Source organism: Ranitomeya imitator, chromosome 1 (genome assembly GCF_032444005.1).
Source record: "Ranitomeya imitator isolate aRanImi1 chromosome 1, aRanImi1.pri, whole genome shotgun sequence".
Taxonomy (NCBI): Eukaryota; Metazoa; Chordata; class Amphibia; order Anura; family Dendrobatidae; genus Ranitomeya; species Ranitomeya imitator.
The window spans coordinates 834407456-834433321 of record NC_091282.1 but is presented as its reverse complement, the minus strand read 5'-3'; the positions used below and the strand labels follow the sequence as shown (position 1 = coordinate 834433321).

General features: G+C 42.9%; 1 protein-coding gene across 4 annotated transcripts in view; it reads left to right on the top strand.

Annotated features, from left to right (window-relative positions):
* The window catches only part of LOC138650247 (protein mono-ADP-ribosyltransferase PARP14-like), a 155513-nt gene that overhangs the window by 67307 nt on the left and 62340 nt on the right, over window positions 1-25866 (top strand). For 2 of the 4 annotated variants that reach the window (XM_069740625.1, XM_069740624.1), the window contains 3 exons: window positions 6255-6294; window positions 13180-13301; window positions 24749-25003. In XM_069740625.1, coding sequence (XP_069596726.1) covers window positions 6255-6294; window positions 13180-13301; window positions 24749-25003 — 417 coding nt within the window. The remainder of the gene's footprint in view (window positions 1-6254; window positions 6295-13179; window positions 13302-24748; window positions 25004-25866) is intronic. The other 2 variants (XM_069740626.1, XM_069740627.1) reach the window with 1 other exon arrangement.

Below are 25866 nucleotides of genomic sequence, written 5' to 3'. Positions count from 1 at the left end.
AAACTCATAAATTACCTGACTCCATGCAAACCGCCTAAACCAAAGCCACCTAAGTAACGCCCCGTTTCTTTTGAAACCCAGCTGTCTCCCCTCAGTCCATCTGTCTGCCCTCAGTGCTCCCCAGTGAACGTAAAAATGGTCTAAAATCCAGATTAGAAGTGGAACCCGCCCTGAAATAAAACAAACAGAAGTAAATGAGATCTCTTAGTTACCCGACACATTAGCCCCCTCATGTCCGAGAGGTCGTACATAGGACCGGTACCACTGTGACTCCCACTGGCCAATTCTAACTACTTCCGAGCTCAAACCTCCTACCGCTGCCTCTGATACCGCCCCAATGCGAAAGGAATTACCTCCATAACTGTGTGGCTCCATGACGGCTCCTTCCAAGCACTTCCGAAATACATTGATGAACTGATACTTTGATAAGAAGGACCCGTCCTCGTGACATAACAAGGGTCCCCCTTGCCTGGGCCTAGAAGCCATAAATATTCCAAAACATCACCCCGGGCACACAACGGAATCCCTCACCTTTCCCAACATTACCTTCTTACCTTTTCCCCATTGGTCCATCTTTGACTTCCTAATCCAAAATTCTAGCCCTTTTGTGTGGCCATGATGTCTCCAACTAAAATGCCCCCAACCTAGGTTTTACCCCCGCTACTAATTCCCCTATCCTCATTGCAACGAAAAAAGCCAATGAAAACGCCAATCTAAAGAACCCTATCTCAAAACAAGACCTGCAGACCACCTCTAATTGCCCACCTAGCTAGCTTCTCCAGTAACCCGAATAACACTGGCCTCCTGCTATCCATTTGACCTTTTCCCTTACGAAAACCCCTGAGCGCCTGTCTTATTAAAAAATTATTTGTCAAATCAGTTTTGTTCTGAAGTTTAAAGCATAAAGCTAACCCGGAAATTAACTGATTTATCTTTGCTGCGGACCACTTACCATCTGCTGCCACCCTGATGCCCATCAATAACACCCCTACCTGCACCTCCTCTGTTAAGTGTGCCAAGCCCGCTGATAAGTTGCCCAAGTACCCGCCACTAGCGATGACCTGATTAATGGCTCAGCAGCCCCGATACCACATTCCAGAGTCTGGAAAGGCAGGATAAGCCCTCTTCTTTTGCCTCTGGGGCCAACGCCCAGAACCGCTCCCAGTGAAAACGAGAAAGTGCATCGGCTATTGAGTTATGTTTGCCTGGGATATGCAACGCGGTAAAATAAGCATTAATGGATAAGCACTTCAACACTAACTGGCACCACACTCTGATTACCGGAGGGGAAGATGCGGTTATATTATTTATGGCCATCACCACGCCAATGTAATCCATTTGAAACAACCCCTTGTTTTTGAGCCTTTCCTTCCACAATGAAACTGCCACCAATATGAGGAAAATCTCCAAATGCACTATTTTCTTAACCAGCCCCAAACGAACCCATCCCCCCGGCCATTCAGCCGCACACCACTGACCTTGCAAGTAAGCCCCAAAACCAGAACTGCCAGCTGCATCAGTGTATAGATCAATGTCCGAATTACAACATACCTCGCTCATCATCAAAGATGATGTCTCCCCCGTCCCCACTATCACCCAGGAACCCATTAATAGTCTGTTTCAGCCAGCCCAGGGGGGGGGGGGGGGGGGTTGATTGCTGACTGCTGTCTGGAGCTTCCCTATAAGTGTATCCATACTGGTAAGAGGAGTGGGGTGGCCTCAGGGGTCCTTTGAAGAGGAGGGGGGGAGAGCTGGGATGATTTGTCTTGCTGTCCAGTCGTCAGGGGTCAAAGAGGGCCAGTCCCTTTTATACCTTTTCCCCTAACCCAGGGCCGGCTCCAGGTTTTTGAGGGCCCCGGGCGAAAGAGTCTCAGTGGGCCTCCCCCCCCCTTTAACACATACCACGATTCATGATGCCCAGATACAGCAGAGAAATATAGGTATAGTCCAATGCCATAATTCACTTCTTACATGAGTGATAGCTATTGTAAATTCTGCAGTGTATATATACAGGACAGGAGGAGTGGTACTGTGCGGTGTATATATACAGGGGAGAGGTACTGTGCGGAGTATATATAGAGGGGAGTGGTACTGTGCAGTGTATATATACAGGGGAGAGGTACTGTGCGGTGTATATATAGAGGGGAGTGGTACTGTGCAGTGTATATATACAGGGGAGAGGTACTGTGCGGTGTATATATACAGGGGAGAGGTACTGTGCGGTGTATATATAGAGGGGAGTGGTACTGTGCAGTGTATATATACAGGGGAGAGGTACTGTGTGGTGTATATATACAGGGGAGAGGTACTGTGCTGTATATATATACAGGGGAGAGGTACTGTGCAGTATATATATACAGGGGAGAGGTACTGTGCGGTGTATATATACAGGGGAGAGGTACTGTGCAGTATATATATACAGGGGAGAGGTACTGTGCGGTGTATATATACAGGGGAGAGGTACTGTGCAGTATATATATATACAGGGGAGAGGTACTGTGCGGTGTATATATACAGGGGAGAGGTACTGTGCAGTATATATATACAGGGGAGTGGTACTGTGCGGTGTATATATACAGGGCAGTGGTACTGTGCGGAGTATATATAGAGGGGAGTGGTACTGTGCAGTGTATATATACAGGGGAGAGGTACTGTGCGGTGTATATATACAGGGGAGAGGTACTGTGCGGAGTATATATAGAGGGGAGTGGTACTGTGCAGTGTATATATACAGGGGAGAGGTACTGTGCGGTGTATATATACAGGGGAGAGGTATTGTGCGGTGTATATATAGAGGGGAGTGGTACTGTGCAGTGTATATATACAGGGGAGAGGTACTGTGTGGTGTATATATACAGGGGAGAGGTACTGTGCTGTATATATATACAGGGGAGAGGTACTGTGCAGTATATATATACAGGGGAGAGGTACTGTGCGGTGTATATATACAGGGGAGAGGTACTGTGCAGTATATATATACAGGGGAGAGGTACTGTGCGGTGTATATATACAGGGGAGAGGTACTGTGCAGTATATATATATACAGGGGAGAGGTACTGTGCGGTGTATATATACAGGGGAGAGGTACTGTGCAGTATATATATACAGGGGAGAGGTACTGTGCGGTGTATATATACAGGGGAGAGGTACTGTGCAGTATATATATACAGGGGAGAGGTACTGTGCGGTGTATATACTTCAACAGCCGCCCAGCCCAGGCCCCCAGCACCTGTCCTGTATATATATTATATACACTGTATCTATACAGGCTGTGCTGGGGGCCTGGGCTGGACGGCTGCTGTAGTGTATATATATATATATATATATATATATATATATATATATATATGTCAGCTGCAGTTGCCCAGCCCATGGCCGCCCCCCAAGGTCACCCAGACTGTCAGAATATACAGCGATATAGCATGGCACTCACTCAGGTGCCGGTAGCAGCTCCTCCAGTCCGGAATCTGCCTGTGCCTGATTAGTTCAGCACTGCACACAGCCAGGAGAGCAGAGCAGGAGAACTCTCCGCCCATAATGTCACGCTGGCTGTGTCCTTAACCCCTATGTGCCTGGCCCTGCACTGACTGAGAAGATGCTTGTGCCAGGCAGGGCAAATTGAAAGGGTAGAAAGGGTTAAAGCGACCAGATGGATGTATGACTGCGTGAGTGGGCCCCCTGTCTTGTCAGGGCCCCGGCACTTGCCCGGGTGTGCCGGGTGCTGACGCCGGCCCTGCCCTAACCCCACCTCTCCCAGTCCTATGTCATTTCCCCTATGTCATTTCCCCTCTTTCTTTAAGCCAATACCCCTTCGCTCATATCCCCCCACCTTCACCCATGTTGTCACTCCCTCCCCACATCATGTCATCCTCCTTCCATTACCCCATATAGCAGTTTTCACTCCCTCCCAGCGTCATGTCAGCCTCCCTCTATCGCTGCGTGTCGCATCCAGCTGATACTTTATTTCTGTGTACTTACTGCCTGACATTAAAAATTTGGATATATTCTCTGCAAATGCACCAGGAAAAAATGAACCATACAATTTGTTATGCAATTTCTATTGAGTACGCCGATACTCAATATGTGGGGGAAAACCAATGTTTGGGCATATGGCAAGGTTCAGGAGGGAAGGAGTGCCACTTGACTTTTTAGATTTATAATTGGCCGGCATAATTAGAGGACACCATGTCGCGTTTGGAGAGCCCCTGATGTGCCTCAACAGTGGAAATCCCCCACAAGTGACACCATTTTGGAAACTAGGCTCCTTAGGGAACAGATCTAGATGTGTATTGAGCACCTTGAACCACCAGGTTCCTCACAGAAGTTTATGACATTGAGCCATGAAAATGAAAAAATCATATTTTTCCCACAAAAATGTTTTTTAGCTCCAAATTGTGCATTTTCATAAAGGTAAAAGGAGAAATTGCCCTATACAATTTGTTGGTCATTCTGATACCCTATATGTGGGGGTAAAAGCACTGTTTGGGTGCACAGAAGGGCTCAGAAGGGAAGGAGTGCCATTTGACTTCTTGAATGTAAAATTTACTGGAATAATTATCGGATGCCATGTCACGTTTGGAGAGCCCCTGATGTGCCTATATAGTGGAACACCCCCCAGTGACTTCATTTTAAAAACTATACCCCTCAGGGAACTTAACTAGATGTGTGGTGAGCAGCACATTGAACCCCCGGGTGCTTCAAAGAAGTTTATCATAGAAAAAATTACCGCACACTCGATACTGGTATGATGCAGAAAAGGTATATGCCAATTTTATTCAAGAAAACAAATAAAAAAAATGGTGGTTGCCACATTGGTAAAGGTAGACAATGAACCCTGGCGTAAAAAACCAGCGTACCAGCGCAGGGTTCATTGTCTACCTTTACCAATGTGGCAACCACCATTTTTTTTATTTGTTTTCTTGAATAAAATTGGCATATACCTTTTCTGCATCATACCAGTATCGAGTGTGCGGTAATTTTTTCTATGATTGACTTGACCACACGGTCGGTTTACCAGCACCTCATTGTCCCACGACCTGAGTGCACACCATTTTCCCTATCTATCTCAAAGAAGTTTATAACATTGAGCCATGTAATAACAAAAATCAAATTTTTCCCACAAAAAAGTTTTTTAGTACCAATTTTTGCATTTTCACAAGGGTAACAGGAGAAAATTAACCTTAAAATTTGTTTTGCAATACCCCATATATGGTTGAAAACTACTTTTGAGGCACAGTGCAAAGCTCAGAAGGGAAGGAGTGTCATATTACAGTGCAGATTTTGCTTCACTGGTTTGAGGGTGCCATGCCACATAAGCAGAGACCCTGAGGTGCCAGAACAGCAGAACCCCCCATAAGTGACCCTTTGTACTATGAGTAACGTTGAGGCCCCCTATATTTCTTTTAACAGATGACAAATCCTGAGTTTTTTTGTGGTTTTAGTTGAAGCTTTCATTGGGGGCATTTTACATAACATTTAGGATCACATTTATCTGGCGCTCTACGCTGAGCACTTACTTTGGGACTTCCATCTAAATCTTCGAGTGACGTGACCATTCACTATAATGAAGCATCAACATTACTCTGGACTCCGTAGGGCCTCTGTTCAGTGTTGTCCTGCTTTTCAGAAGTGCACAAAACTGTAGTCGACTGCACTTTTATGCTCACCTAAAAAGACGGACACCGCCCAATCACAGGTCTTATGGCGTCCACAGTACCTCCATTTGCCTAATTATAGGTAATAAATGTGAGCTGAGCCTTACTGCGATCTTTGGGAGGCAGAATGAGCAAATCAACAGCAGGTGAAGAATTGGTTTTATTTATTTTTTACGCTGTTCCATGTGCTGTAGTGATTGAACGACTTTATTCCTTGAGTTGGTGCGATTATAGAGATACCAGATTTATATTGGGTTTTTATATTTGGCTGTTGTGGCACACTAAAAGACGTGTTTTATTGCAAAAACGAGTGCATTGCCATATTTAGACAGCTGAAATTTTTACATATTTCAGCCAACAGAGTCATGTGACAGCTTATTTTTTGCGAGACGAGTTGACGTTTTCATTGGTACCATTTTCGGGCTCATGACATTTTTTGGTCGCTTTCTATTCCGATTTTTGGGAGGTAGAATGAGCAAAAACCAGCAATTCAGGAATTTTTTTTTTTTCATTGTTTCACGTGTAGTAAAATTAATAAGGCAGCTTTATTCTTTGTTCGCTCTTCTAATAACTTAATCAGTTTTTCCTTCTTTTATACAGATGAATAAAGCACTACCTTTCAGTGAGGAAGAAACTGGAAGTAAGTGTACAATTTATTTTTTTAATAAAAATTGTGATCAAAATATTATATGATTTATGCAGTGTGATATTTCCTGTAAAATACATTTAATCCATTTTAATTTCTGTTCATTAAACTATACCAAAAATGAAATCTTTCGATAGTAGGATTTTGGTAGACCTATCTTCAACTTTGAGTAAAGACACATGGAGCAAAGATAAATATAAATGGAAGCATTTGAGAATAAATTGACTGTTATACCTGTAAAATTGTGTGTATGGTAGTAATCAATCCAAAAAATAGATCTTGCCACATGTGGCCTCTGCGGCTCATTTTTCCCAAATCCAACTGCTGCTCTGGATGTCCTTATCCTGAAAAATATTTAGAATTTAGAGTCCTCAGTAGTTGATACCTTTTAATGGCTAACTGAAAAGATGGTAACAAATTGCAAGCTTTCCAGACTACACAGGTCTCTTCATCAGGCATAGACTAAAAGAAATTCTGGAGAATCACATATTTATGCACAACACATCACAGAAAAAAACAGTTATGTCCATAAATATTGGACCAGTGCTTAGATAAGGAGTGTTTTATTGTCCTCTGACTGGGGTCTGGTTCTGTTGTGATGACCCCACATGGTCTGAAGGGCAAATTCCTTAGTTCCTTAGTTGATGTAAAAAGACATAAATCCTTGCGACACATTCATTCCTGCACTAAGAGTGTCAAAGGTCATCATCAGTTTGTATTCCCATATTGTTCTGTCTTCAGACCATGTGGGGTCATCACAACAGAACCAGACCCCAATCAGAGAATCAGAGGACAATAAAACACTCCTTATGTAAAAACTGGGCCAATATTTATGGACTCATGGTAATTCTGCTTCATGTCACCTGTCCATGTTTTTTTCTGTTTTTTTTTTCTGTGATGTGTTGTCATAAATATGTGATTCTTCAGAATTTCTTTTAGTCTATGCCTGATGAAGAGACCTGTGTAGTCTCGAAAGCTTGAAATTTGTTACCATCTTTTCAGTTAGCCATTAAAAGGTATGATCTACTGAGGACTCTCAATTCTAAATATTTTTCTATCCACTGGCTAACACGGTACCAAGATATATATCTTTCCTGTATCTTATCCTGAAAGTAATTTTACTGCATATGTTAATGTTTACAAAAATAGTACTAAAAATAAGTGTACAACTGTACTTGAAAATCTTGCCCCCAAGTGCAGTTTGTTTGGAAAAAAAACATCCCTTGGTCGAGCGCTTAGTGTCCACTGCTGCTGCTGGTCTCTGTGATTGTCTGCAGTACTTACCAATGTCACATCAACAGTGCCACAGCCAATCAGTGAGCTTGCAGCTGTGTGCGAGTAGACTGCAAGAGCCACTCAACTCACTGATTGAGGTTTATTATTCTGTGGGTTCTGGATAGACCTTCGAGCATAATAAATGTGTTTTACCAACAATTCGATTAGCACTGAATAAATTCAAATTTCGATGCTAAATTGGAGAAAATCTGGCAAATTCTAATTTCTGTAGCTCCTTACTGCAAAACTTGGAGCCTACTGTGTAATGAAACATTTTTTTAATTCATACTTCACTATTGAGTAGAAACATCTGGTATAATAATAATAATAATAATAATAATAATAATAATAATTATTATTATTATTATTTTATTTATATAGCGCCAACATATTCCACAGCGCTTTACAAATTATAGAGGGGACTTGTACAGACAATAGACATTACAGCATAACAGAAATCACAGTTCAAAATAGATACCAAGAGGAATGAGGGCCCTGCTCGCAAGCTTACAAACTATGAGGAAAAGGGGAGACACAAGAGGTGGATGGTAACAATTGCTTTAGTTATTCGGACCAGTCGAAGAGGGTTCTTGCTGCAAAAAAAGGCAAAAAAACACTTATGGAGTTTGTTGGCAAGGTTATTATGGCGATCCCCTGCTGTAATAAATTCTGCCCAAAGAATTGACATGCTATGGAATTTAAAATCTACACCGCAGGTCAATTCATGAACAGAAAATATGTCCAAGTAGATAAGATCTATAGATAATAAGATTAGTTTAGCTGGTTCTTTATTATGTTGGGAATCTCTGTACACATCGACAATGATAACCTATACCAATGACACAATAAAATTCACCGACTTAAAGTCATCTAGAACAACAGTCCAGCAACCAGTTCATTGTAGACCAGCTTCCCCACACAAGAAAACCTTTTTAGGGTATGTTCACACGTTCAGGATTTCCATCCTTTTTTTTTCCTGACTGTTTTTTAAAAAACTGCAGCTCTTGGCAGAAAACGCAGGTCCTTTTTTTGGTCCTTTTTTGGTCCGTTTTTGATGCGTTTTTTGATGCGTTTTTTTGATGCAGTTTTCTAGCCAGAGTCTGTGTGTTTTCTAGGAATTTTTTTAGGGTTAAAATGGCTGAAAATACCCTGACCCTACCCCTAACCCTACCCCTAACCCTACCCCTAACCCTACCCCTAACCCTAACCCTACCCCTAACCCTACCCCTAACCCTAACCCTACCCCTACCCCTAACCCTGCCCCTAACCCTACCCCTAACCCTAACCCTACCCCTAACCCTAACCCTACCCCTAACCCTAACCCTAACCCTAACCCTAACCCTACCCCTAACCCTACCCCTAACCCTACCCCTACCCCTATTCTAACCTTAGTGAAAAAAAAAAAAAAAAAATTCTTTATTTTTTTTATTGTCCCTACCTATGGGGGTGACAAGGGGGGGGTGTGTCATTTACTATTTTTTTATTTTGATCACTGAGATAGGTTATATCTCAGTGATCAAAATGCACTTTGGAACGAATCTGCCGGCCGGCAGATTCGGCGGGCGCACTGCGCATGCGCCTGCCATTTTGCAAGATGGCGGCGCCCAGGGAGAAGACGGCCGGACGGACACCGGGACGCCGGGTGAGTATAAGGGGGGGAGATTAGGGCACGGGGGGGGCATCAGAGCACTGGGGGGGGGCATCGGAGCACTGGGGGGGGCATCGGAGCACGGGGGGGCGGGATCGGAACACGGGGGGGGGCAGCCACACTCCGCCCACGCACTTCCGCCCGCTCCCCGCACTTCCTGCTGCAGCGGTTCTGCACATCAAACCGCAGTAAAACCCGCAGATATATTTTTGATCTGCGGGTTTTACTGCGGTTTGGACCTCACAATGGAGGTCTATGGGTGCAGAACCGCTGCGGCTCCGGAAAAAGAATTGACATGCTCCTTCTTTTTTCCGGGAGCTATTCAGCGCGTCTTTTTTTTTACAATTTCCGGACCATGTGCACAGTGTGTCCTGTTTTCCATAGGGTACAGTGTACTGTACCCTGCATGGAAAACAGCTGCGGAACCGCAGCGGCAAAACCGCCGCGGTTCCGCGGTAAAAAACGCACTGTGTGAACATGGCCTTATAATTCTCCATGATGTATGCTAGTCTGCATGGTGTGGTCTGATGGGTGTCACTGGTCTGTGCGCCTTGCCTCTTCTATCCTCTGGGCACTGACCCTCTTGCTTTGATTGTCATGCCGAACATCTTCTACATCATCCACACAGTATGTTACACCTGTGCAACTCCTGCTCCCTCTTTACTCACGGCAGGAGAGACGGCGATGGTGGGGACAGACAAGGCACTGAGCACAGTCTCTTTGGACCGGACCGTGCTGACTAGTATACGGAATAGGATGGGATGAATATAATGGCCAATTTCTTAGATATGAGGGGGAGTTGTGCTCTTATGAACAGGCTGCTGGAGTGCAGTCCAAGACAACTTAAAGGTGGCGAATATAGTTTATCACACGTTTAGTATTTGCTCAGTATATTACATCAGTATTTGTAAGCCAAATCAGGAGTGGAACAAATAGAGGAAAAGTATAATAGAAACACGTCACCAGTTCTGTATTTATCACCCACTCCTGGCTTTGGCTTACAAATACTGAGGTAAAATACTGACCAAATATTCAACGTGTTAATGTGGCCTTAAGGCATCACTCAGATATTTAAAAATATTTTTGGAACCTACAAGAATAATACTATGATTGAAAAATATACATCTATTGTGTGGAGCCACACATTGGTTTGGTTTAGGCTTCAGTCAGATGTCCGAGAAACATGCGTATTGTATCTGTGTTCTTCACGGATAGAATATACACCCATCATAATCCGTGGGCCTGTTCATAGCTCAGACTTTAAAATTACCCATACAAGCTTTCATTTTGTGATAAAAAAGTTAGTGTTTGTGACAGGGGATACTTTTTAAGTTTAGGACAGCTCTCTCCACAGTTCTGTCTCCCTTCTTACAGCATTACAAATGAGCAAAAGAAAAGAAGGAAAGCTGTGACTAGTGTAGTAGTCAAGATCAGTTTTACATCAGCGACAGCTACTACCCTAGGCAGCATACCGAAATGGCAAAGCTCACTTCGTCATACTGAGAGCTATGTCATCTCTGTTGCTTCCTATGCAAAATGCAGCATCCGATGACAAACTCATCTAGACTGCTGCACTTTGCATAGGATTCTGCAGATGTGGCTGAGATGTTAAAGGAGTAGTCCGAAGGCCAAAGTAATTTTCATTCTAAATCCCTATCTATTTAGTGACATAATCTAAACTATTTTCTAATATACAGTGGGTACGGAAAATATTCAGACCCCTTTCAATTTTTCACTCTTTGTTTCATTGCAGCAATTTGGTAAATTCAAAAAAGTTCATTTTTTCACATTAATGTACACTCTGCACCCCATCTTGACTGAAAAAAACAGAAATGTAGAAATTTTTGCAAATTTATTAAAAAAGAAAAACAGAAATATCACATAGTCATAAATATTCAGACCCTTTGCTCAGACATTCATATTTAAGTCACATGCTGTCCATTTCCTTGTGATCCTCTTTGAGATGGTTCTACTTCTTCATTGGAGTCCAGCTGTGCTAAATTAAACTGATAAAGGCACACACCTGTCTATATAAGACCTCACAGCTCACAGTGCATGTCAGATGAAATCCTTAAATAGAAGAAGTTTGGGACCACCAGAAGTCTTCCTAGCAATCGTGGGAGAAGAGCCTTGGTGAGAGAGGTAAAGAAGAACCCCCAAGGTCACTTTGGCTGAGCTCCACAGATGCAGTAGGGAGATGGGAGAAAGTTCCACAAAGTCAACTATCACTGCAGCCCTCCACCAGTCAGGCGTTTATGGCAGAGTGGCCCAACGGAAGCCTCTCCTCAGTGCAAGACATATGAAAGTCCTCATAGAGTTTGCTAAAAAAAACACATGAAGGACTCTCAGACTATGAGAAATAAGATTCTCTGATCTGATGAGACAAAGATAGAACGTTTGGTGATAATTCTAAGGCTACGTTGTGCGCCGCTGCGTCGGCGACGCGATGCACAACGCACCGAAAAACGAGTGCGTCGTTTTTTGACGAAAATCGGACGCAAGAAAAATGCAACTTGTTGCGTTTTCTTGGTCCGACGCTAGCGTCAAAAAAGACGCACGTGTCGGAAAACGCAACAAGCAAAAACGCATGCGTCCCCCATGTTAAACATAGGGGCGCATGACGCGTGCGTCGCCGCTGCGTCGCCCGACGCTAGCGCGACGCACACTAGCCGAACGCTAGTGTGAACGTAGCCTAAGTGGCACCCAGTTAAGCATCTCTGGAGAGACCTGGAAATGGCTGTCCACCAACGTTCACCATCAACCTGACGGAACTGGAGAGGATCTGCAAGGAAGAATGGCCGAGGATCCCCAAATCCAGGTGTGAAAAACTTGTTGCATCATTCCCAAGTAGACTCATGGCTGTACTAGCTCAAAAGGACGCTTCTACTCAATACTAAGCAAAGGGTCTGAATGCTTATGACCATGTGATATTTCAGTTTTTCTTTTTTAATACATTTACAAAAATTTCTACATTTCTGTTTTTTTTTCAGACTAGATGAATTTACCAAATGGCTGCAATGAAACAAAGTGAAAAATGTAAAGGGGTCTGAATACTTTCTGTACCCACTGTACTTGCATTAAAAATTCCCAATCCTTCCCTCACTTCACTTTCTAACTGTTATTCTATTTGTTTTATCCACGTACCAGCAAGTGACATCACTGGTCTTTAAACATCGGGTATTCTGACAACACGCTTTTTTGCTGGCTCGTTACTGCTGATCTGAACCGGCAACTGAGCGCGCATGTCATTGTGCACATCACACAGTGAGTATCGCGCAGGGAGTAGCACAGCACCTGAAACTAGTGTCATGGATGATGCTTCATTTCAGGGAGGGGGCAGGGGCTGTGGCAGTGACCTAGCCTATTCCCCCTGATTACACTTCATTTCAGGGACGGAACATGGGCTGCAGCAATGACAATAGCATCTGCCCCCTGATGACGCCTCATTTCAGGGAGGGGCAGAGGCTGGAGCAGTGACAGCACACTCTTCCCCTGATGACGATTTGTTTCAGGGAGGGGGCAGGAGCTGCAGCAGCGACCACAGCCTCTACCCCATGATGATGCTTCATTTCAGGGAGGGGACAAGGGCCGCGGCAGTGACCACAGCCTCTGCCCCATGATGATGCTTCTTTCAGGGAGGGGACAAGGGCCGCTGCAGTGACCACAGCCTACACCCTCAGAATACGCCCTGCACTAGTTATGCTATTTTAGAGGTTCAGATTGTACTCCTTAGCAATTCTTTAAATATATGTGGTAGTTGCAGACCTGATCTTTCAGGCAAAACTGGGTACTTGGTAATATAGGACATGAGTTGCTACCCTTTTTACTGATGGTAGCGTTCCTTATACCACTAGTTCTCTCCCCAGCTACTTAAAATCATTTTGTGTGTGTCCTGGGGCCTCAAATAAAATAAAACTGAACTCTACTATCCATTCACTTTGCATGTAAATTTCCAGTAGGTCTTAATGGTCAAGCAAGTGGAATTAATTTACCTGAAGAAATCTTGGAGCCACAAGGAGCCATCCATGCAAATTGTGTTCAAGTCATTGTGAAATTTGGAAACCTTGAACAACAAAAGGTAAAGTGAGCTAGATCGTTACTGCTATTTAAGGACTTGTTCACACGTTGAGGTTTTGCATTTACTGAGATGTTGTGCACTTTTTAACCCCTTTACCCCCAAGGGTGGTTTGCACGTTAATGACCAGGCCAATTTTTACAATTCTGACCACTGTCCCTTTATGAGGTTATAACTCCGAAACGCTTCAACGGATCCTGGTGATTCTGACATTGTTTTCTCGTGACATATTGTACTTCATGATAGTGGTAAAATTTCTTTGATAGTACCTGCGTTTATTTGTGAAAAAAACGGAAATTTGGCGAAAATTTTGAAAATTTCGCAATTTTCAAACTTTGAATTTTTATGCAATTAAATCACAGAGATATGTCACACAAAATACTTAATAAGTAACATTTCCCACATGTCTCCTTTACATCAGCATAATTTTGGAACCAATTTTTTTTTTTGTTAGGGAGTTATAAGGGTTAAAAGTTGACCAGCAATTTCTCATTTTTACAACACCATTTTTTTTTAGGGACCACGTCTCATTTGAAGTCATTTTGAGGGGTCTATATGATAGAAAATGCCCAAGTGTGACACCATTCTAAAAACTGCACCCCTCAAGGTGCTCAAAACCACATTCAAGAAGTTTATTAACCCTTCAGGTGTTTAATAGGAATTTTTGGAATGTTTAAATAAAAATGAACATTTAACTTTTTTACACAAAAAATTTACTTCAGCTCCAATTTGTTTTATTTTACCAAGGGTAACAGGAGAAATTGGACCCAAAAAGTTGTTGTCCAATTTGTCCTGAGTACGCTGATACCCCATATGTGGCAGTAAACCACTGTTTGGGCGCATGGGAGAGCTCGGAAGGGAAGGAGCGCTATTTGACTTTTCAATGCAAAATTGACAGGAATTGAGATGGGACGCCATGTTGCGTTTGGAGAGCCACTGATGTGCCTAAACATTGAAACCCCCCACAAGTGACACCATTTTGGAAAGTAGACCCCCTAAGGAACTTATCTGGATGTGTGGTGAGCACTTTGACCCACCAAGTGCTTCACAGAAGTTTATAATGCAGAACCGTAAAAATAAAAAATCATATTTTTTCACAAAAATTATATTTTTGCCCCCAATTTTTTATTTTTCCAAGGGTAAGAGAAGAAATTGGACCTCAAAAGTTGTTGTCCAATTTGTCCTGAGTACGCTGATACCCCATATGTGGCAGTAAACCACTGTTTGGGCGCATGGGAGAGCTCGGAAGGGAAGGCGCGCAGTTTGACTTTTCAATGCAAAATTGACAGAAATTGAGATGGGACGCCATGTTGCGTTTGGAGAGCCACTGATGTGCCTAAACATTGAAACCCCCCACAAGTGACACCATTTTGGAAAGTAGACCCCCTAAGGAACTTATCTAGAGGTGTGGTGAGCACTTTGACCCAAGTGCTTCACAGAAGTTTATAATGCAGAACCGTAAAAATAAAAAATCATATTTTTTCACAAAAATTATATTTTTGCCCCCAATTTTTTATTTTTCCAAGGGTAAGAGAAGAAATTGGACCTCAAAAGTTGTTGTCCAATTTGTCCTGAGTACGCTGATACCCCATATGTGGCAGTAAACCACTGTTTGGGCGCATGGGAGAGCTCGGAAGGGAAGGAGCGCAGTTTGACTTTTCAATGCAAAATTGACAGAAATTGAGATGGGACGCCATGTTGCGTTTGGAGAGCCACTGATGTGCCTAAACATTGAAACCCCCCACAAGTGACACCATTTTGGAAAGTAGACCCCCTAAGGAACTTATCTAGAGGTGTGGTGAGCACTTTGACCCACCAAGTGCTTCACAGAAGTTTATAATGCAGAACCGTAAAAATAAAAAATCATATTTTTTCACAAAAATTATATTTTTGCCCCCAATTTTTTATTTTTCCAAGGGTAAGAGAAGAAATTGGACCTCAAAAGTTGTTGTCCAATTTGTCCCGAGTACGCTGATACCCCATATGTGGCAGTAAACCACTGTTTGGGCGCATGGGAGAGCTCGGAAGGGAAGGAGCGCCGTTTGACTTTTCAATGCAAAATTGACAGGAATTGAGATGGGACGCCATGTTGCGTTTGGAGAGCCACTGATGTGCCTAAACATTGAAACCCCCCACAAGTGACACCATTTTGGAAAGTAGACCCCCTAAGGAACTTATCTGGATGTGTGGTGAGCACTTTGACCCACCAAGGGCTTCACAGAAGTTTATAATGCAGAGCCATAAAAATAAAACAAAATTTTTTTCCCACAAAAATTATTTTTTAGCCCCCAGTTTTGTATTTTCCCTAGGGTAACAGGAGAAATTGGACCACAAAAGTTGTTGTCCAATTTGTCCTGAGTACGCTGATACCCCATATGTGGGGGGGGAACCACCGTTTGGGCGCATGGGAGGGTTCGGAAGGGAAGGAGCGCCATTTGGAATGCAGACTTAGATGGAATGGTCTGCAGGCGTCACATTGCGTTTGCAGAGCCCCTAATGTACCTAAACAGTAGAAACCCCCCACAAGTGACACCATTTTGGAAAGTAGACCCCCTAAGGAACTCATCTTGATGTGTTGTGAGAGCTTTGAACCCCCAAGTATTTCACTACAGTTTATAACGCAGAGCCATGCAAATATAAAATATTTTTTTTCCACAAAAATTATATTTTAGCCCCCAGTTTTGTATTTTTCCAAGGTTAGCAGGAGAAATTGGACCCTAAATGTTGTTGTCCAATTTGTCCTGAGTACGCTGATACCCGATATGTGGGGGGGAACCACCGTTTGGGCGCATGGGAGGGCTCGGAAGGGAAGGAGCATCATTTGGAATGCAGACTTAGATGGATTGGTCTGCAGGCGTCACATTGCGTTTGCAGAGCCCCTAATGTACCTAAACAGTAGAAACCCCCCACAAGTGACCCCATATTGGAAACTAGACCCCTCAATGAACTTATCTAGATGTGTTGTGAGAACTTTGAACCCCCAAGTGTTTCACTACAGTTTATAACGCAGAGCCGTGAAAATAAAAAATCTTTTTGTTTTCCCACAAAAATTATTTTTTAGCCCCCAGTTTTGTATTTTCCCAAGGGTAACAGGAGAAATTGGTCCACAAAAGTTGTTGTCCAATTTGTCCTGAGTACGCTGATACCCCATATGTTGGGGTAAACCCCTGTTTGGGCACACAGGAGAGCTCGGAAGGGAAGGAGCACTGTTTTACTTTTTCAACGCAGAATTGGCTGGAATTGAGATCGGACGCCATGTCGTGTTTGGAGAGCCCCTGATGTGCCGAAACAGTGGAAACCCCCCAATTATAACTGAAACCCTAATCTAAACACACCCCTAACCCTAATTCCAACGGTAACCCTAACCACACCTCTAACCCTGACACACCCCTAACCCTAATCCCAACCCTATTCCCAACTGTAAATGTAATCTAAACCCTAACCCTAACTTTAGCCCCAACCCTAACTGTAGCCCCAACCCTAACCCTAACCCTAATCCTAGCCCTAACCCTAGCCCTAACCCTAACCCTAGCCCTAGCCCTAACCCTAGCCCTAACCCTAGCCCTAACCCTAGCCCTAACCCTAACCCTAGCCCTAGCCCTAGCCCTAACCCTAGCCCTAACCCTAGCCCTAACCCTAGCCCTAACCCTAACCCTAGCCCTAACCCTAGCCCTAACCCTAGCCCTAACCCTAGCCCTAACCCTAGCCCTAGCCCTAACCCTAGCCCTAACCCTAGCCCTAATGGGAAAATGGAAATAAATACATTTTTTTTTATTTTTCCCTAACTAAGGGGGTGATGAAGGGGGGTTTGATTTACTTTTATAGCGAGTTTTTTAGCGGATTTTTATGATTGGCAGCCGTCACACACTGAAAGACCCTTTTTATTGCAAAAAATATTTTTTGCAATACCACATTTTGAGAGCTATAATTTTTCCATATTTTGGTCCACAGAGTCATGTGAGGTCTTGTTTTTTGCGGGACGAGTTGACGTTTTTATTGAAAACATTTTTGGGCACGTGACATTTTTTTATCGCTTTTTATTCCGATTTTTGTGAGGAAGAATGACCAAAAGCCAGCTATTCATGAATTTCTATTGGGGGAGGCGTTTATACCGTTCCGTGTTTGGTAAAATTGATAAATCAGTTTTATTCTTCGGGTCAGTACGATTACAGCGATACCTCATTTATATCATTTTTTTATGGTTTGGTGCTTTTATACGATAACTATTTTACAGAAAAAATAATTATTTTTGCATCGCTTTATTCTCAGGACTATAACTTTTTTATTTTTTTGCTGATGATGCTGTATGGCGGCTCTTTTTTTGCGGGACAATATGACGCTTTCAGCGGTACCATGGTTATTTATATCTGTCCTTTTGATCGCGTGTTATTCCACTTTTTGTTCGGCGGTATGATAATAAAGCGTTGTTTTTTGCCTCGTTTTTTTTTTTTTTTTCTTACGGTGTTTACTGAAGGGGTTAACTAGTGGGCCAGTTTTATAGGTCGGGCCGTTACGGACGCGGCGATACTAAATATGTGTACTTTTATTGTTTTTTTTTTATTATTTAGATGAAGAAATGTATTTATGGGAATCATTTTTTTTTTTTTTTTCATTATTTTGGAATATTTTTTTTTATTTTTTTTACACATTTGGAAAATTATTTTTTAACTTTTTTACTTTGTCCCAGGGGGGGACATCACAGATCAGTGATCTGACAGTTTGCACAGCACTCTGTCAGATCACTGATCTGATAGGAGTGCAGGCTGCTTCACAGTGCCTGCTCTGAGCAGGCTCTGTGAAGCCACCTCCCTCCCTGCAGGACCCGGATCCGCGGCCATCTTGGATCCGGGGCTCGAGCAGGGAGGGAGGTGAGGAGACCCTCGCAGCAACGCGATCACATCGCGTTGCTGCGGGGGGCTCAGGGAAGCCCGCAGGGAGCCCCCTCCCTGCGCGGTGCTTCCCTGCACCGCCGGCACATCGCGATCATCTTTGATCGCGGTGTGCCAGGGGTTAATGTGCCGGGGGCGGTCCGTGACCGCTCCTGGCACATAGTGCCGGATGTCAGCTGCGATAAGCAGCTGACACCCGGCCGCGATCGGCCGCGCTCCCCCCGTGAGCGCGGCCGATCGGCTATGACGTACTATCCCGTCCAGGGTCAGATAAGCCCAGGGCACCTCGACGGGATAGTACGTCTAAGGTCACAGAGGGGTTAAAAAAGCTGTAGCATGCCAATCCTTTTAATGCTTTTTAGGCCGATTACGCACAAGCACATAAAAAAATTGTCGGTTTCATCCAGAAAACTTAATGCAGACTTACTATTGAATTTTTCTGGAGATTGTTCTTTTCCTATGGAAAGAAAACTGCATGTGAATGAGTCTCAAGGCTTCCTTCACTCATACGTTCTTTCAAAGTGTGATTATTCTGAGTTTTTAAGAACATCATGTATTTCATGTAGTTTACATTTTAGCATGCCTTAACGCATTGACTCCCCTTAAAACAAAATTAAGAATCAAACCAAGAAATAATACTTGGTGTGCAACTGAAAATTGTAGTTTTTCCATTACAGAAACAGCTACCAGTTTTAAGAAAGATATGGGGCCCCATTATTTCTGTTCTGCTTAAATAAGGGACTATCGACACTTTGCTACCATATTGCGGCTTGTTAGGGCTCGTTCACACAACTGTATTTTCGGTCGAAGTGCTGTTCGTGGAAAAAACCCATTCGGGTCTATTTGGATGCCATACGGACCATCGGTATACAGACCATCAGTATACAGACCATCAGTATGCGGACCATCAGTATATGGATAATCAGTATACGGACCATCAGTATACAGACCATCAGTATACAGACCATCAGTATACAGACCATCAGTATACGGACCATCAGTATATGGAACATCAGTATACAGACCATCAGTATACGGACCATTAGTATACAGACCATCAGTATCCAGCCATCAGTATACGGACCATCAGTATACGGACCATTAGTATACAGACCATCAGTATCCAGCCATCAGTATACGGACCATCAGTATACAGACCATCAGTATATGGATCATCAGTATACAGACCATCAGTATAGGGACCATCAGTATGCGGACCATCACTATATGGACCATCAGTATACAGACCATCAGTATACGGACCATCAGTATATGGACCACCAGTATACAGGCCATCAGTATACAGACCATCAGTATACAGATCATCAGTACATGGACCATCAGTATACGGACCATCAGTATACGAACCATCAGTATACGGACCACCAGTATACAGACCATCAGTATACAGACCATCAGTATACGGACCATCAGTGTTATGTAGGAAATCCAGTGACACAGTGTGCCAGCAATCAGAGCACATACAGTGATTAGATAATAACCCAAAAACAATAGAACGAGCTCTGAGACGTGGAATCTCTGTAGACCGCAATACCTGAACCTATCCTATACACAACTAAAGGTGGCTGTGGATTGCGCCTGTCACTACCTATGCAACTCGGCACAGCCTGAGGAGCTGACTAGCCTGAAGATAGAAAAACAAGCCTGACTTGCCTCAGAGAAATACCCCAAAGGAAAAAGCAGCCCCCTACATATAATGACTGTTAGCAAGATGAAAAGACAAACGTAGGGATGAAATAGATTCAGCAAAGTGAGGCCCGATATTCTAGATAGAGCGAGGATAGCAAAGAGAACTTTGCAGTCTACAAAAAACCCTAAAGCAAAAAACCACGCAAAGGGGGCAAAAAAGACCCACCGTGCCGAACTAACGGCACGGCGGTGCACCCTTTGCGTCTCAGAGCTTCCAGCAAAAAGGAATAGACAAGCTGGACAGAAAAAGTAGCAACAAAAGCAAAGAAACACTTATCTAAGCAGAGCAGCAGGCCACAGGAAAGATCCAGGAGCTCAGGTCCCACACTGGAACATTGACAAGGAGCAAGGAAGACAGAATCAGGTGTAGTTAAATAACAAAGCAGCCAACGAGCTCACCAGAACACCTGAGGGAGGAAGCTCAGAAGCTGCAATACCACTTGTGACCACAGGAGTGAATTCAGCCACAGAATTCACAACACATCAGTATACGGACCATCAGTATACGGACCATCATTATATGGACCATCAGTATACAGACCATCAGTATACAGACCATCAGTATATGGATCACCAGTATATGAACCACCAGTATACGGACCATCAGTATATGGACCATCAGTATACAGACCATCAGTATATGGACCATCAGTATACAGACCATCAGTATACGAACCATCATTATACGAACCATCATTATACGGACCATCAGTATACAGACCATTAGTATACAGACCATTAGTATACAGACCATCAGTATATGGACCATCAGTATACGGACCATCAGTATACAGACATCAGTATACGGACCATCAGTATACAGACCATCAGTATACGGACCATCAGTATACAGACCATCAGTATACAAACCATCAGTATACAGACCATCAGTATACAGACCATCAGTATACAAACCATGAGTATACGGACCATCAGTATATGGATCATCAGTATACGGACCATCAGTATACAGACCATCAGTATAGAGACCATCAGTATATGGACCATCAGTGTACAGATCATCAGTATATAGACCATCAGTACATGGACCATCAGTATACAGACCATCAGTATACGGACCATCAGTATACGGACCATCAGTATAAGGACCATCAGTATACGGACCATCAGTATACGGACCATCAGTATACGGACCATCAGTATACAGACCATCAGTATACAGACCATCAGTATACAGACCATCAGTATACGGACCATGAGTATACGGACCATCAGTATATGGACCATCAGTATACGGACCATCAGTATAGAGACCATCAGTATAGAGACCATCAGTATACGGACCATCAGTATACGGACCATCAGTGTACGGACCATCAGTATATAGACCATCAGTATATGGACCATCAGTATACGGACCATCAGTATATAGACCATCAGTATACGGACCATCAGTATACGGATCATCGGTATACAGACCATCAGTATACAGACCATCACTATATGGACCATCAGTATACAGACCATCAGTATATAGACCATCAGTATATAGACCATCAGTATACGGACCATCAGTATACAGACCATCAGTATACAGACCATCACTATATGGACCATCAGTATACAGACCATCAGTATACAGACCATCAGTATACGGACCATCAGTATACAGACCATCAGTATACGGATCATCGGTATACAGACCATCAGTATACAGACCATCACTATATGGACCATCAGTATACAGACCATCAGTATACTATTAGTATACGGACCATCAGTGTGACATCTGATTTTAATGGATACATTACAATTCTTTAACATAGGAAACTGTAAATTATCCTGGAAATTATTAATAGCTGCTGCTGTAAAAAAACAGATTGCACACGGATGACAAGTGAGAAAAAATATGTCCCACTGGTCCGGATCAACCATTGAATGATTTTTTTTATACACTTGTATGATTTCTTCAGTAAACATAACATTGTGTGTTGTAGAAAATTTAGTAAAAAAAAAAAAAGTATAACTGGCAGAGAAAGGTTAAACTTGATGGACCGAGACCTTGTTTCAACTATGTAACTATGTAACTATGTAACTGTGTATTGGTGATTGTATTATTTCCAAGAGAGTAGTAGGATTTGTAGATGCCCACCTTACTAACACTTTTGTTGTCCATGTTAATATTACCATGCTTGACACTTACATAAGACCTGTGGCTACATTTTGTTTATTGAGGATAGATTTGTTCTTCTGAAAACCAACCCTTCATACATATGAAACATGGCTTAAGGTGATAGCCGTTTGCGAGGTACTCATCTCTTGCGCCCTGACACGTTACATGGAGGTGGCGGTCCTTGCTGGGTGTATGGACTTGTGCTGTGGGAACCCTACGCCTTTGCAGGTCATATTTAACCATTGTTGTTGGTTTGCCAAGACCAGATGTTTGACAATTTAATGAGGGAGACCACAAGTCAAAAATAACGACGGGGGATTATATACAGTAGATAGCGGGTACACAACTTGATGAATGTTTCCTTTTCAATATGGGGCATTTTCCACACACACTTTCAATTACTTCCTCTTTACTCGCTTATCCTGTATTTTCAACATTCCTCTCTACGTCACCCCAGCTCAGTACTATAGTCCAGTTAGTAAGAGTCCTATTCTCAACCCGTGGTACCACGTGTTCTTTCCCCTCTAGGGAACTATATTGCCAGTACTTCTTCTTTGTCTCTGATGCTCTGAAACTCCCGCCCAGGGCACTCTGTTCATCTTGCGTACTCTGTCCCATCTAGGCCCATTACCTCTGTGAGTTATAAACTCTGGGCCCTACTGCTATGTGTTCTGACCATGGACTCGTCTCAGATCGATCACTTTGTTCTTTTGGTCACCTCTCTCTAAGGCTAGGGTCACATTGCGTTAGTGCAATCCGTTTAGCGCTAGCAGATTGCGCTAACGCAATGTTTTTACCGGGGCCGCGTTCCGGGGTCGCGGTAAAGTCCCCGCTCTCGCAGATCCCCGATCTGCGAGAGCGGGGAACGGACCGCGGGCGCGCCTTGGACGCTGCAAGCAGCGTCCGCGGCGCGCCATAAAACACCGGTCCGTCGCTAGTGCGTGCCGAACATGGCACGTGCTAGTGCTGCGCGTTCCCATTGCCGTGAATGGGTGCGCTAACGGACGCGTTGCACGGCGTTAATTTCGCCGTGCAACGCTGTCCGTTAGCGCGTTCCCATTAACACAATGGGAACCTAGCCTTACTCTCTGCTAGGATCTTGCTATCCTCTGTCTGTCTTCTCTCTCGTTAGGAACAGCCACATCATTCAGCATTGCTCACATCAGACCTTGGGTCTTCTTTCTACGCACTCTGGCCCTTTCTAACAGGAGACTGTCTCTGTCCCTTCAGCTTAGTCCCTCCCACTTTGGGCTAGTCCCAAACATTAACTCTCACTTTCCCTACTGTCAAATCACACATCATTTACACCATTAACTATAGCACATTTCACATTACGCAGTATGATAACACTATTGTTCTTCAAGTGGGAATTGTCGGCAATATGTGCATTTCCTTTCACATACAGCTCTGGCAAAAATTAAGAGACCACCACATTAAAACCCTGTCATGGGCAGCCCAATCTCCAGACCTGAACCCCATTGAAAACCTCTGGAATGTAATCAAGAGGATGATGGATAGTCACAACCCATCAAACAAAGAAGAACTGCTTACATTTTTGCACCAGGAGCAGTGTGAAAGACTGGTGGAAGCACGCCAAGACGCATGAAAGCTGTGATTAACAATCATGGTTATTCCACAAAATATTGATTTCTGAACTCTTCCTGAGTTAAAACATTAGTATTGTTGTTTCTAAATGATTATGAACTTGTTTTATTTGCATTATTAGAGGTCTGAAAGCACTGTTTTTTTATTTTGACCATTTCTCCTTTTCAGAAAAAAAATACAAAATTTATTGTTTGGAAATTCGGAGACATATTGTCAGAAGTTTATAGAATAAATGAACAATTTACATTTTACTCAAAAATATACCTATAACGAGAAAAATCAGACAAACGGAACATTTTACAGTGGTCTCTTAATTTTTGCCAGAGCTGTATATAACAGTATATAAAAAAGGAGCCTTCAATGTTTATTGTTATTGCACACCACAGATAATCTTACTTGAAGATGGGAACATATTTTTTTTTAATCAGAGAACAGATTTTAAACTTCATAATAACAGAGACTTTGTATGTGCTTTTTTCATTTGAAGAAAAAACAGAGACATTTGCATCCACCTTGTGGGCAATTTAAGTATAAGGTCTCATGTAAATGTCCATTTTTCACGTATTTGTTAACGTTGTGGTTTTACAGATAATATCTGCCCATTATGATCTATGGAACTGTTCACATGTCCATGATTTTTTTAGGTGCTTGTGTTTGCAAGAAAAATTGTCTTGGGGAAGTTAAAATGACTCTCTGGTGCCTGCGTGGAAAAAAATTGAATTCAGTGCCCATAGGAGGGTGGAGTAGTGCAGAGGAACATGACAGCCAAAGGGATTCCTGGCCAGGAACCTAATACAACAGGCTCACAGTGAAGAGCGGGGGAGGGAGAAATGTAGTATAATGAAGCAAGGAGGCAGTCTTATCTTCCAGACAGCCTTGAGGATCTAATTAACATAAAGCAACAAAAGATATAAAACTAGTATGACTAGTTTCATCTGTCTACAACCTGTTTGCCCATATTAATGGCCCAAGGGGGTGACAGATTCCCTTTAGCTTTTGAATGTGTGATACTATTTGGGCACCATATGCCCCATTTATCTGAATGTTGTATAATGTAGGGCTTGGGGTTTTGGGCTATAAGTTAATACCAATTTGTTGTATGTCATTAACAGGTTGATGGGCTTGCTTTTCCATTGCTGGCGACAAAACCATGTTTAGATTTTTTGAATATAACCAAAGAACTAAAGGTAACAGCGGGAAATCAGTTTTCTAAAAAATTTTACGCTACAATAGGAAGTAAAAGTGCACTTACAGCTGGTCACTGTATCCCACTACCTACTGCCGGAGGAAGCTATAACTTGGAGTGCAAATGTGTGATCTTCATTATTTGCAGCACATGGAGTAAAGCAAATAACTCCCCGGAACAGGTAATATATCAATATTACATTTATATTAATTTACCTCTATTGCTTGTTGAATTTTAGAAACCAGAATGGGAAAACAAATGCCATTTGTCACCAGAGCAGTGAAAATATTCTACTGTTTGCGAGGATTAAGGATTTCAGCTAATTTACGTTGTGATTCTCATTCATTTTGTCAAGTGGTTTGTCAGTACATTTATATTGATGACCTATATCTACATTCCAATGAATATCAGATGATCCATAGTACCTGGGAGCGGCTAAAAAACTATACGCTGCTCCATACAGTGTTATACGCAGCTGGCTACTGATAATTGGTGGAGGTGACGGGCGTCGGACCACCACATATCTGATATAGATGACCTTTCCTAAATATAGGTCATTAATATTATTGTAGTTGTGGCTAATCATGGATTTTCTAGACCCAATCCATTGCTTGGGATAAATAATTTACCAGCGGAAAGCTAGTTGAACTGTCTTGTCACTTCTCCTTCATAACAGCGCAGGGAATTGGTCAAAGCCCTCATTGAACAATTAACTGTACATCATTATTATACTGCCTAGTAGAAGTAGAAGCTTATGCTTGTATTCTATGTAGTTGTTAGTGATGAGCCAATGTGCTTGGATAAGGTGTTATCCAAGTGACTTCGGCGTGCATAAAAAATATGTTCCGAGTCCCCGAAGCTGCATGTCTCACGGCTGTTCGATATCCACAACACATGCAGGGATTTTCTGTTTGTTAGGCAATCTCTGCATGTGTTGCAACTATCAATCAGCTGCAAGATATACAGCCACGAGGACTCAAACATATTATTTGAGCACGCCGAAGTCACTTGGTTAGCACCCGGCATGCCCATATACCACTTTAT